The following is a 12,956-nucleotide window of genomic DNA, read 5'->3' as shown; positions in this document are numbered from 1 at the left end:
TTAGTTGTTAGCACATTTGCCTTACTGCCTCCACCATATGTTTGTGGGATCTGCATGAGCTCCTCTTGCTTCAGGGGTTTACTCGGTTTCCTCCACCCAGTCCAAAGACTTGCACTGTAGGCATCTTTAAATTGTCTGTAGTGTGTTGTGAATGTGTGTGTTTGATTGTGCCATGCGATGGGTTGGCACCCTGTCCAGGGTGTCCCCCTGATTGTGTCCCCTGGGATAGTCTCCAGGTTCCCCATGACCCTGTGTAGGATAAGCTGTATGAAAAATGCATGGATGAATGGACTCACTGTCAACAATGCACACATACACACACAAAGCCAAAGACTATAAATGTTGTTGGTCTCCTATACACTAATTGTCAGGACAGTGGGGTGCCTCTCAGGGTAAAAGCCAGAACCAAATGCAGGGATAACAAAAGTACAAGATTTATTAACAGAATAACAAGGATAACAAGGACAGGAAATACTGGGGGGAAAACGGGCAAACTGGACAAGAAATGAAACCGAAACTCAAAACTACATAACTAAATACACAGACTGGAGGGACTGAAACAAGAACCCAAAGACCAGGAATCTGTGCTGCAAAATGCATCACGGCAGGGATAAATAGGGAAAACAATTACAACCACATAAGGAACCGGTGTGAAGAAGCGTGAAGTGATGGAGGCTAAGGCGGGGCAAAGACATCTGAACATGAAACAAACAAAAGCACATGACACAATACAAAAACAGAACATGGCCTATAGCACCAGCAGCAAAAGTCTAAGCATAACCCTGACACTGATATTATGATTATAATAATAATAATAATGCCATATATACAGAGAAAAAAACTTTTAATCATTTAACTCTCAAATGTTTAATAGGCATATTAATAATATAGCAAATCAGTTTGTCAGAACAGAATTACAAACAGACACACACTATTAAAACATCCGAACATGATGAAATGCAGACACATAGCATTATGAAAACCTCACTAACACATCAAATCAGACAATCTAATCTCTCAGGCTGCAAAAATCCTAGACCTTGACCCTGTGGCATCATCTCGATCGGCACCCTGCACACTCACCACTTTCAGGGCATCCTTCAATGCTAGTGTCTCTGTGCAGAACTGAAGCATTGTTACAGCGTGATAGCTGTCCTCCTGTGATGGAGTGTGTACTGCGAATGCTTGCTGACGTTGTGATGTTGTAAAGATGTTTTATAACCCTCTCTGTTCGCTCCCGTCATAGAAACTTGCCAACTCCAAAGCACACACCTCCCGCTTCATCAGCGCCAACCTGCCGTGCAACAAGTTCAAAAACCGGCTCGTCAATATCATGCCGTACGAGTCGAGCCGAGTGTGTCTGCAGCCCATCAGAGGAGTGGAGGGATCCGACTACATCAATGCCAGCTTCATCGATGGATATAGGTGTGTAATTTCAAATATATTCAGACTTGCTTATTCACTATTGCTCACAGGTTTTTTACTCTTCCTGAGAATGAAGCCTAATATTCTGGCGATGAACACAACAGCGCTGAATACAACAGCAAGCATGTTAGCCCTATAAACTTGAGCTAGTTAGTTGAGCATGAATATGACTGTTCAGTAGTTATATCCTCCTGAAACATCCCATTCCTCGTCCCTTTATACCCTTAGTGTGTATCTTTTGCCGGTAAATGGGTATGAAGATTATTATTCCAAAAATGCTGTAGTCCAGAGTGTACCACCTCAGTTACTAGGAATGTCACAGCTAGGGTTTTTTGGGGGGGTTTTTTCCGATAGTGTTAGATAAATAATTCACTTCCATTTGTGAATGTAATATCTCAGTAGCATCTTGGTCAGGGGGACAGTTCGGTCTATTACATTTTTTAATGGAATATTAAAGAGAATTCTGTATGTAGAAAGAGATGGATGCAAGCAAATTTGACTAAAATACGGAAGCTCTGAAAGAGGCTTGGGGAAATCTTTTATCTAAAGCGCCCGGTAGCTGGAACACAGTACATAACCTATATGGTCAAATGTAGTGTGGACACCTGACCATCATGCCTGGATGTGCTTGTTGAAAATGCCCCGCCTCCTTTCTGCTATAACAGCCTCCACTCTTCTGCTAAGGATTTACACAGATATGAAGTGTGGCTGTTGGGTAAGGAGGCCTGGGGTGCAGTCAGCATTCCAGTTCATCCCAAAGATATTCAGTGCTCACTCGTCGTGCTGGACAGGTTTAAGCCCCTTAGTTCCAGTGGAGGGAATCTTATCTACAGCATACAAGATGTTTTGGGTGGGGTGGTCAGGTGTCCACATACTTTTGGTGTATACTGTGGCAGAGGGATTATATGGACCTAAACAAAGACATAGCTGGTTTGGACCATTTTACACACATTCAGTGCTCTGAGAACCTTACACATGACTGCTTAGAGTTGATTTTGGTCCCCAATACACTAACCAATTCCATATCTGAACCTCATTAGCACTGCCTATAGTCTTACACATCCCGAAAACAGTTCAAGTCTCAAGCTCACATCAGTGGATAATCCCACATGGATACTGTAGATTTGTTCCCAAGAACCGCTGTAATCATAAAGACTGTCCTGTGCTAGTGACAATGCCAAGACAGTTACTCGCTACATGCTCAACTGAATTATTAACTACAACTTAATACAATGCTGTTTATAATTCCAATTTCCCACTGTCTGGCATCACCCAGAATGGGTTGGGATCCATGTTAAGTCTGCTTCCTCTCAAGGTTTCTTCTTGGTGAGTGGTCTACCAGCTGCTAATAGACTTCCACATTGTTAGCAAAAGTCACAGAGGTGTGTTATTGGAACAGAGAGTACTATTTAAAATCATGTTACAGACAGCTGAGGTCTCAAAGGAGAGAATGTGATGGAGACACTGATAGAGACAGAGAGGCACAGGCAGATGTAGAGAGACAGAAATGGATGATTTGATGTCACAGGTGAGAAATGGCATGCAGCACAGGGTGAAGAGAGCGAGTGACATCTAGAGAAATCGATGAACTAGCACAGAGGCTTAAAAGAAGGAATCTGCTCTCTCTCTCTCTATCTCTTTCTCTCTCTGTCTTTCTCTTTGCTGTATCTCACTCCACCCTTTCTCTCTCTCACTACATCTCTGTCCCCATGTCTCTTTTCTTTCTGTCTGTCTTCATCTTTCCTCCCTCTCCATCCCTTACTACATACAAATCTCTCACTACATCGCTTTTCTCTCTCCCCATCTCTCTGTTCACCTAAATCTCTTTTTACTCTCTCTCTCTGTCTGTCTGTGTCTCTCTCTCTGTCTCTCTCTCTCTCTCTCTCTCTGTCTTTCTCTTTGCTGTATCTCACTCCACCCTTTCTCTCTCTCACTACATCTCTGTCCCCATGTCTCTTTTTTTGTCTTCATCTTTCCTCTCTCTCCATCCCTTACAACATACAAATCTATCTCACTACATCCCGTTTCTCTCTCCCCATCTCTCTGTTCACCTAAATCTCTTTTTACTCTCTCTCTCTCTCTCTCTCTCTCTCTCTCTATCTCCCTGTCTTTCTTTTTTCACTCTGACCCTTCATCTATCTTTCTTTCCCCTGTGGGAGGAGACAGCTTGCTGTTTCTTTCTTTGTTGTTTGTGTGTGTCAGGATAAATAGACTCTCTACTGCAAAAGTAATTGCTTAATGGTCGAAACGTGCTGATATTTCAGTGCAATTAATATTTTAGTCTTGAAAATTACTATATCATAAGTAACACACACTTACCCCGGTCACGGTAGTAGCTTTTGTGTTTCAAACACTGTATGACAGAACAGTGTGTTCTCTCCATCCTACCTCTTACAGAACTGATGACCTCAGCTATAATGATACACATCACTGATCCTAAGATGTAGCAGCTCCGACCGTGTGTGCTTTGTGCTGCAGTGTTACATCGCCCTCTGCTGCTCATTCAAAGCAAATACAAAGCAACTGCACACTAATTCAAAAGATACATAGTGCCAGGAAACTCAATTGCACTTCGATTGCAATTCTTGCTTTTTTCTTCTTTCTTTTTTTTTAATTGGAAATCTCTCTTGTTCTCATCTCCGCATCCTCTCCCTCTCTTTCCTCTACACTCTCCATCCCATTTTCTTCCTCTTAATCCACCATTTTCATTCCCTCTTTTTCTACTTCTTCATTCTCCCCCATTAACTGTCGCTCTTTGTGTTTTGTGTTTTGTGTGTGTGTGTGTGTGTGTGTGTGTGTGTGTTTAGGCAGCAGAAGGCATACATAGCAACACAGGGTCCTCTGGCTGAGACCACAGAGGACTTCTGGAGAATGCTTTGGGAGCACAATTCCACCATCGTAGTCATGCTGACTAAACTCCGAGAGATGGGAAGGGTAAGTCTCACATGGCAGTGACATCATGCACCAAAGCAGCTGACTTCTGTTTGTTTCCAACAAAAGTTAAAGATTGCCACCAGGAGTCCTCTTGGGAAATCAATGGAAGCTGGAAAGCCCTAGTTGTTTCAGTAATGTTTTGTTAGATCAGCATTCCAGAACTGAAATGACTAGAAGCCTGTAGCTTGGTAGTCTGCTTGAGTAAGGAACAAAATCTCAGGGTGTGTCAATTTATGAAAATAATCAACATGGTGGTATGGATGTAGTATGATGTCCACCAACAAAAAGTTGATGATTTTCCAATAATTTCATGCCCTGAAGTCTTTTCTTCATCTTAAACCACAGCATTTTACAAACACTAAACTAAATCCTAAAGTGGAACCAGTATAGTTTTTATCATAAGCAGTAACACTGACGATGGAGCTAAGAAAACTGGTGCACTTTTAAAGGCAAAGAGGTTTACACCATATATTGATTTTCTTTTGTTGTTTTAATTGCCTGCTCTTTAGAGTAAAAGCAGTAGCTTTTCATTTCAAATGAACTTACTTTTAAATTACTTCCAAATATCATTTATTTGGAAAGATCTTTTCTTTTCACAGACACGGACACTTTATCCATATGTGCCTGAGATTTTACATGCTGTCATCATTATAAGCTTCGGTACTGAATAAAAATATAAAATAACAAATCCCGGACCAACTTTCCCTAGGCGTTCCATGTAATCCATGGTTGTTTGTTTTGTTTCCATAACAATAGTCCATAACCTAATCAATAGAAATGTCACCAGGCAATAAAAATAAATGTGGACGTATGTGGAGAGGCATAAACAAAGCAATTCTTAGCAAAGCAAAGTGGGCGGGCCATGCGATGTGGAAAACATGTGCAATATGAGTTATTTTGGCCATTCTGAGATTAAATCACATTTCCAATAAAAGAGCACCTATTTGAGGCCAGGTTATAGAAATTTGCGATGCAGGGCAACATAGACATGCCTTGTTTTAAGCCAAGTACAAATATCATGCCTTCAGCTAATATACACCTACTTATGCCTACGCAGTTATAATCTGTGTGTGTTTGTGTTTGCCCTGCAGGAGAAGTGCCATCAGTACTGGCCAGCTGAGCGCTCTGCACGCTATCAGTACTTTGTGGTGGACCCCATGGCTGAATACAACATGCCACAGTACATCCTGCGAGAGTTCAAAGTCACTGATGCCAGGGTACAGCATTTCTTTTGTTGTGTTAAACACTCAAGCAATTCATGACCTTGGTGCCCCAGTATCTACAGAGCTGCCTGGATCCTAAACAGCTACATAGTTGGAAAAGTTTTAATTGGACTTTTGAAGACTGCAACTTATAGAAATATGAATGTTAAATCAATTTGTTTCCCTGCAGAGTTCACCAGCATTCTATCACAGCCAAAGTATTATGTCTCTGCATCCTGTATAAGCAGTTTAATAGCCACTGTAGTTTATTGTCGTCAGGATTCTGCAGAGTAGAGTTTTGTTAAATGCACTGGATAAAAAATCGTTTTATTGTATTTAATGGTTAAGGATTATATCAAATTGCTGATTTGGGACAGCCGTGTAGCTAATATTAACTAGATAATGATGATTATTGACAGGGTTGTTAGCTAAGACATTTTGTAGCAATTTTCGATTGGTGTTCACGTTGATTTCAGGTCAGATTGGAGTTCAGAGTTAAATAAGATTCTAGTTCAGATTGGGATTCTTACTGGAGTTCGGATTAGAGTTCATACTCCGGTTCATATCATAGTTCACATTGGAGTTCAGATTTAAGAACAGATTGGAGTTCAGAGTTAAATAAGATTCTAGTTCAGATTGGGATTCTTATTGGAGTTCGGATTAGAGTTCATACTCCGGTTCATATTATAGTTCAGATTGGAGTTCAGATTTAAGAACAGATTGGAGTTCAGTTCAGATTAGAGTTCAGACTGGAATACAGATTTACAGTAAAATTCAGAAAAATAGTTCAGACCGGACTTCTTTGTTGGAGTTCAGATTGGAATTCAGATTAGAGTTTGGACTTTAGAGGGTTTTTTTTTTTTATTTAATTTCAGTTTCAGTACATGTTGATTTTGGAGTTTTTGCTTGAATCTCAGCATTCACATTGGAGTTTAAATTGAAGTTTGCATTGGAGTTCATTTTGAAATTCAGGCTAGAGTTTAGATTACACTCCATAATGCACTTCTCAATAGATTTAAGATTGGTGTTCAGATTGAGGTTTTGACTGGAGTTCAGATTAGAGTTTATACTTCAGTTCAGATTCATTTTGCAGTTCCCCTTAGAAATTCTAATTGAAATATGGACGAAAGTTATCCTGATTGGAGTTCTGTTTGAGTGAGTTTTCTGAGTGAGTTGTACAGGTTGTATGTGGGGTTTACAGTCCCATTAACATCTAGCATGTGTGTATAACTCTTCCCCTTTGCTCTCAGGATGGCCAATCCAGGACCATCCGGCAGTTCCAGTTTACTGATTGGCCAGAGCAGGGTGTGCCAAAGACGGGGGAGGGATTTATCGACTTTATTGGCCAGGTGCACAAAACCAAGGAGCAGTTTGGCCAGGATGGACCAATTACTGTTCATTGCAGGTGTGTGTGTATATATGTGTGTGTGTGTGTATGTGTGTGTGTATGTACCTGTGTCTATGAGTAAATGTGTGTATTGACCATCACTTGCATTCTGCAGTGCTGGCGTAGGTCGTACAGGAGTGTTCATTACTCTGAGCATCGTACTGGAAAGGATGAGATATGAGGGAGTGGTGGATCTGTTCCAAACCATCAAAACATTGCGCACTCAGAGGCCAGCCATGGTACAGACCGAGGTAAGGAGAGTGAGATGACGCATAAGTTCTGAGAAAGATGTCTGTGTGAACCAGAGACACACATATGTGAGCTCCACTCCAGAATTATTTTATGATAATGAGCAATTGGCACCATTTATGAAAACATGCAGTCAGTGATGTCAGTCAGGCTGAAACACAGGGAGCAGTGTGCAGTTTTATTTAAACACAATAAGATTTGCTTTTTCTTAAGTTGTGCTTATTTCTTTAAGCTTCCACTGATGAGCAGAACCTGTTCCTGTAACATAGATCTGACAACACATCTGTGTGTGTGTGTGTGTGTGTGCAGGACCAGTATCAGCTGTGCTACCGAGCAGCTCTTGAGTACCTGGGCAGCTTTGATCACTATGCAACATAACCGCTCGTCTGAAAACCTCCGGAAAGCCCTGAAACGCCCCTCAGGAGAGCAGGCGGATCATTCTGAGCAACAACACACACTCCACTGTTTCAGTTTAGGGGTTCAGAGAGAGGGAGAGAGAGAGAGAGAGAGGGAGAGGGAGAGAGAGAGAGAGAGAGAGAGAGGGAGAGAGAGAGAGAGAGAAGAAAGTACAGGAAAATGTGAATGGCAAGCAGGATGCCTACAACTTCTTCTAGTCCTGCATCCATTCCTCTTTCCGAACACAAAGTGCCGCTCTGGTGTCAATATTACTATAAAACCTGTTATAGCATAATAATATCTCCGAATCCTGCTGAGACTGAAAATCTTACTAATTTTTTTTTTTTTTAATCATTGTTGTCATATTAATCAACATTACCATTATTATTATTATTAATTATTATTATCATGCGCATACAATATACAACACAACTATGTAATTGTTGTCATTTATACTGGTATCTGTAATGGGTCTATTTTTATTTCTTTTTTTTTTATTTTTATCCTTTTTATTTTTTTATATACATATTTTTAAAAAAATAATCATGTATTATTTGATGTTTATTGTTATCACCATATGGTCTTACATTTGTTTAGTCCACGGGGCGTGTATTTTAACACGACCTGAATACACCGAGCTGCTGATCGTTCCTCTGTTAATATCATTATGTTATTTCAATGAGACTGCAATTATTCAGCGGGCGAGGGGAGGAACTCCTGTACACCTTTTTTCTTCTCTTCTGGCACCCTTTTTAGAACAAATTATGTGCGTTCAACATGATATTAAATGATGTGAATCCAGAGTCAGTGAACAGTGATACATGAGATCCAGTGTGTAAACTGTGAGTTTGCAGGGAACTAGGCCAAAACGGATCAGACACGTGGACTTAAAGGTTAGGTCAGCGATTTTTTTTAAAGTCATTTTGTAATATCCAGTCAAACCCTTTCTCACATCCAAGCAGCTGCTTATAAAATACTTCGGAGGGAATAAACAGTGTTGTACTTGGGCTGTGTTCGTTTGGATTTTAAGTTTCATAACAAGTAGCATTAGCTAGCTGATGAGGATCTATGTCCATAAAGTTGTGGCCAAAAGAGCAGAAATATAAACATACAGTCAGGCAAAATTTTAAAGCACAATTGATCATAAGCATAAATCTCCAAGGCAAGGGCTCAAATATAATACGGCAAGCAGAACAAACAACTTCCATACAGTTGTACAGAAAGGCAAGACTTCACATTAAGTAAATGTCCATGAGCTTTTCTTTTTTATTTATATAATACTAAAACCAGGAAGTAATCTGGAACTGACTGTTAGAAGTCGCACTAGTATTCCAATGAGCACAATGTCCTCATTACACTAACTTCTCCAAAAATCGCTGACTATACCTTTGAAAAAACAGATAAAAAAAATATCCAAGCAGGCTTCTGAACAGAGTTAACATCATAACTGAGACGCTGTTACTAGCCATGTGCAGAAGTCTTCACTACATACAGTATGAAGCCACAAACACACACACACACACACACGCCGAAGGAGTGCAGTGATACAAAACAAAAGAGTATTCACAAATTAATAAAAACAAATAATAAACACGATATCTTACAGCAAGACATGACACTATGTTCTGTATGTCTTAGAGTGTGCAAAATGTTAGCAGGGTAAAACAATGTTTAATACTGTGCTTTTATCAGGATTATTTCATGGTTCGATTATAAGCCACAGCATGGAACAGTTTGCTGAAACTACTGATCCTGATGTCCCTACACATGGTATTTTCACATACTGTAATCATCATGTGAGCATATGTCACTGTGGCTCGGAAGGACAATATCACGACATAACCAAGAAGAATCACCGGCGAGAGAAACTCGAGCGTTTCCCTTCTCGGAAGGCTAAGAGTGAGGTGGATTGCAACAGACTGGACCGCTCATCGTTTGCGTCGAGATGTGAGAGGCTTCGTTCGATCTGTTGGACATGCCGTTTATTTTCTATTTGTTAATAAAAAAAATCTTTAAAAAAAAAAAAACGAAGAGAAAGAGAGGAAATATGTTCCCAAATACCTTGATGTTAATAAAGTTGAATAATTGGGTTTTGTATATTGTTGATTATGACTCTTCTTGTGACTGTGTGGCATGGTGTAAAATGGCACTTCATGATGACCCCTACAATGCAAACACACTTACACATTCCGCACATTGCCAGGGAAACAAATGGTGTGTGTGTGTGTGTGTGTGTCTGTTCTCTTGTCAGTAATCTAGTATCCCTGAGCCCAGGAGTGTGTGTGTGGGTGTGTGTCTGTTCTATTGTCAGTAATCTAGTATCCCTGAGCCCAGGAGTGTGTGTGTGGGTGTGTGTCTGTTCTATTGTCAGTAATCTAGTATCCCTGAGCCCAGGAGTGTGTGTGTGGGTGTGTGTCTGTTCTCTTGTCAGTAATCTAGTATCCCTGAGCCCAGGAGTGTGTGTGTGGGTGTGTGTCTGTTCTATTGTCAGTAATCTAGTATCCCTGAGCCCAGGAGTGTGTGTGTGGGTGTGTGTCTGTTCTATTGTCAGTAATCTAGTATCCCTGAGCCCAGGAGTGTGTGTGTGTGTGTGTGTCTGTTCTATTGTTGGTAATCTGGTACCCCTGAGCCCAGGAGTGTGTGTGTTTGTGTCTGTTCTATTGTCAGTAATCTAGTATCCCTGAGCCCAGGAGTGTGTGTGTGTCTGTGTCTGTTCTATTGTCAGTAATCTGGTACCCCTCAGTCCAGGAGTGTGTGTGTGTCTGTGTCTGTTCTATTGTCAGTAATCTGGTACCCCTCAGCCCAGGAGTGTGTGTGTGTCTGTGTCTGTTCTATTGTCAGTAATCTGGTACCCCTCAGCCCAGGAGTGTGTGTGTGTCTGTGTCTGTTCTATTGTCAGTAATCTGGTACCCCTCAGCCCAGGAGTGTGTGTGTGTCTGTGTCTGTTCTATTGTCAGTAATCTGGTACCCCTCAGCCCAGGAGTGTGTGTGTGTCTGTGTCTGTGTCTGTTCTATTGTCAGTAATCTTGTACCCCTGAGCCCAGGAGTGTGTGTGTGTGTGTGTGTTCTCTTGTCAGTAATCTGGTATCCCTGTGCCCAGGAGTGGTGTGTGTGTTTGTGTGTGTGCTCTTGTCAGTAATCTGGTACCCCTCCCCCCTACACCCCAATTTGCTTAACAAACCAGAATTTACTTTATATTGGCCAGTCCAGCTCATGTTCACTGACAGACACATGAACAAAGCAATAATAACCAAGAGCATGTGTTTCCTCACTTCCTCCTTGGTTTGTTTAGTGTTAACATGGCTGAGGAGTTGCCTGAAAGAAAGGTGTATGGAACTGCTGGATTTTACACAATGGACATGAGGGGGGAAACAATGACTGTGAAATATGCTGGAGCAAGATAGTCAGATCAAAGAAACACAACAGGTTTAACCGCCAAGTGCAGCAGAGTCCAGATAACACGGGAATCACACATGAACAGCACCACAGCCATTGTGATAACATTCTCACCAGATCACTCTAAACATGCCGGTCTCCTCAGGTTCCTTATGCTGGACACAACTGAATACTCATCACCTGTATTCTGGCTATGTGAATTTCATAACTAATGTTTTCAGTTATAGGCTCCAGCAGACCCCTGTGACCCTAATTAGGAATAAGCAGGTATAGACAATGGATGGATGGATGGATGGATGTTTTCAGTTAAATATGTTGTTATGTTATGCCACAGAATATCGGATGTTACACCGAAATATTACTTAAAAGTGATTTTAATCTCAAGGAAGGTTACCTCAGTGTGTGATTTTCAGGGAAAGGATCTTGGATGAGATAGACTTCCATTATTTGGTAATCTACTGAAACTTCAGTGTGAAACTACAGAAACAAGCACTCATGTCATAGCTGACTGATTATGTTTGCTGAGGATGCACCCTGGTGTGTTCCCTTCGTTTCCAGAATCATTCGAAGGCTGGTTAGAGAAATGTCTTTTGCCCTCCTTTTCCAACACACATATTTTAATAACCTCTGGCTTTGAATCATTTCTTCAGTACTTCAAATCATTTAACACACTAAGCCCTGAGCGCAACTTCGCTTACCCACTGAGCAGCAGTAATAAAACACTAAAAATAACCCTTTTATTAGTTTAGCAAGTTTATAGCACAGCGCTGTTGAATTCTCTGCTGAATCAGAAAGGTGTTGATTCATTTTCTGCAACAGCAGCTCTGGCAGTAGTGCTGGCTGCGAGGTAAACCACAGCTTTATATTCATGTGCTCACTCTATTACATTTTTTGTTTCTTAAGTAATAGCTTATGTACAGATACTCACATACTTGCATGGTGGGCAATCTGCAGAATCTAAGGCTGATAAATAGATCAAAAATAAAAAAATAATTAACAAGTTGAAATATTTTTTAATGTCTCTGAATGAAGTCTTGGATATCAGGTATATGTAATGGTTAGTAATATATTACCACAGCAGAGTAGTCAGGACAGAGAAATTACTTGTCAGTAATCTGGTATCCCTCAGCCCAGGAGTGTGTGTGTGTGTGTGTGTGAGTGTGTGTGTGTGTGTGAGTGTGTGAGTGTGTGTGTGTGTGTGTGTGCTCTTGTCAGTAATCTGGTACCCCTCAGCCCAGGGGCATGTGTGTGTGTGTGTGTGTTCTTGTCACTAATCTGGTACCCCTCAGCCCAGGAGTGTGTGTATGTGTGTGTGTGTGTGTGTGCTCTTGTCAGCAATCAGGTACCCATCAGCCCAGGAGTGTGTCTGTGTGTGTGTGTGAGCTCTTGTCAGTAATCTGGTACCAGAGTAGTAGATGGAGAAATTTATTACATTTTGGCATAACATGTTTTTCTTTCTTTCTTTCTTTCAGTTATTAACTTCAACAGAAACAAAAGAGGCTGTATCGATCGTTTGCGCCTGCTATAGCGCAAGTGATACCAGGAACTAACTTCACGGATGTATCTCGACATTAAAGGGAACTATAAACTGTTAAAAATCATAGATGAATAAATGAAAATTTGCAATTGTTAGCAGATCACTATGGAATAAAGGATTATTCTATTCCCTGTTATGCTTTATTACATTATATAATATGCTTATTACATATAGCTTTAAATGCAACATTTGGCAACACCGTGTCCAGGGGATCTCAGTGATCTCGGCCCTTAAGCAAAGCCTCTGATCGTCATCAGTTCATTGATATTTTTCTCGTCTCCTATAAAATAATTTGTATTGAAACGTGACGTAATCAGACCCTGTTAATTTTATACTGGCCAATCACAGCGCAGAGGATTTGCTGGGGGCGTGTCCACGACCGAGAAGCGGTGGAGAAGAACAACATTGCGATAGGAAAGCATGGGGGGAA

The 12,956-nt window shown here is 40.9% G+C and overlaps 1 protein-coding gene across 9 annotated transcripts in view; it reads left to right on the top strand.

Moving 5' to 3' along the window:
• Positions 1 to 9,690, top strand: part of ptprfa (protein tyrosine phosphatase receptor type Fa) — a 211,210-nt gene extending 201,520 nt beyond the window's left edge. For all 9 annotated transcript variants that reach the window (XM_058403026.1, XM_058403025.1, XM_058403030.1 and 6 more), the window contains 6 exons: positions 1,247 to 1,425; positions 4,233 to 4,359; positions 5,451 to 5,576; positions 6,812 to 6,966; positions 7,064 to 7,199; positions 7,507 to 9,690. In XM_058403026.1, coding sequence (XP_058259009.1) covers positions 1,247 to 1,425; positions 4,233 to 4,359; positions 5,451 to 5,576; positions 6,812 to 6,966; positions 7,064 to 7,199; positions 7,507 to 7,575 — 792 coding nt within the window. In that variant the 3' untranslated portion in view covers positions 7,576 to 9,690. The remainder of the gene's footprint in view (positions 1 to 1,246; positions 1,426 to 4,232; positions 4,360 to 5,450; positions 5,577 to 6,811; positions 6,967 to 7,063; positions 7,200 to 7,506) is intronic.
• Positions 9,691 to 12,956: the final 3,266 nt, after the last annotated feature.

The sequence above is a fragment of the Hemibagrus wyckioides genome, linkage group LG11 (genome assembly GCF_019097595.1).
Source record: "Hemibagrus wyckioides isolate EC202008001 linkage group LG11, SWU_Hwy_1.0, whole genome shotgun sequence".
NCBI lineage: Eukaryota > Metazoa > Chordata > Actinopteri > Siluriformes > Bagridae > Hemibagrus > Hemibagrus wyckioides.
Note: the sequence above shows the minus strand (reverse complement) of the source record. Positions and strands in the feature narration are given on the sequence as shown.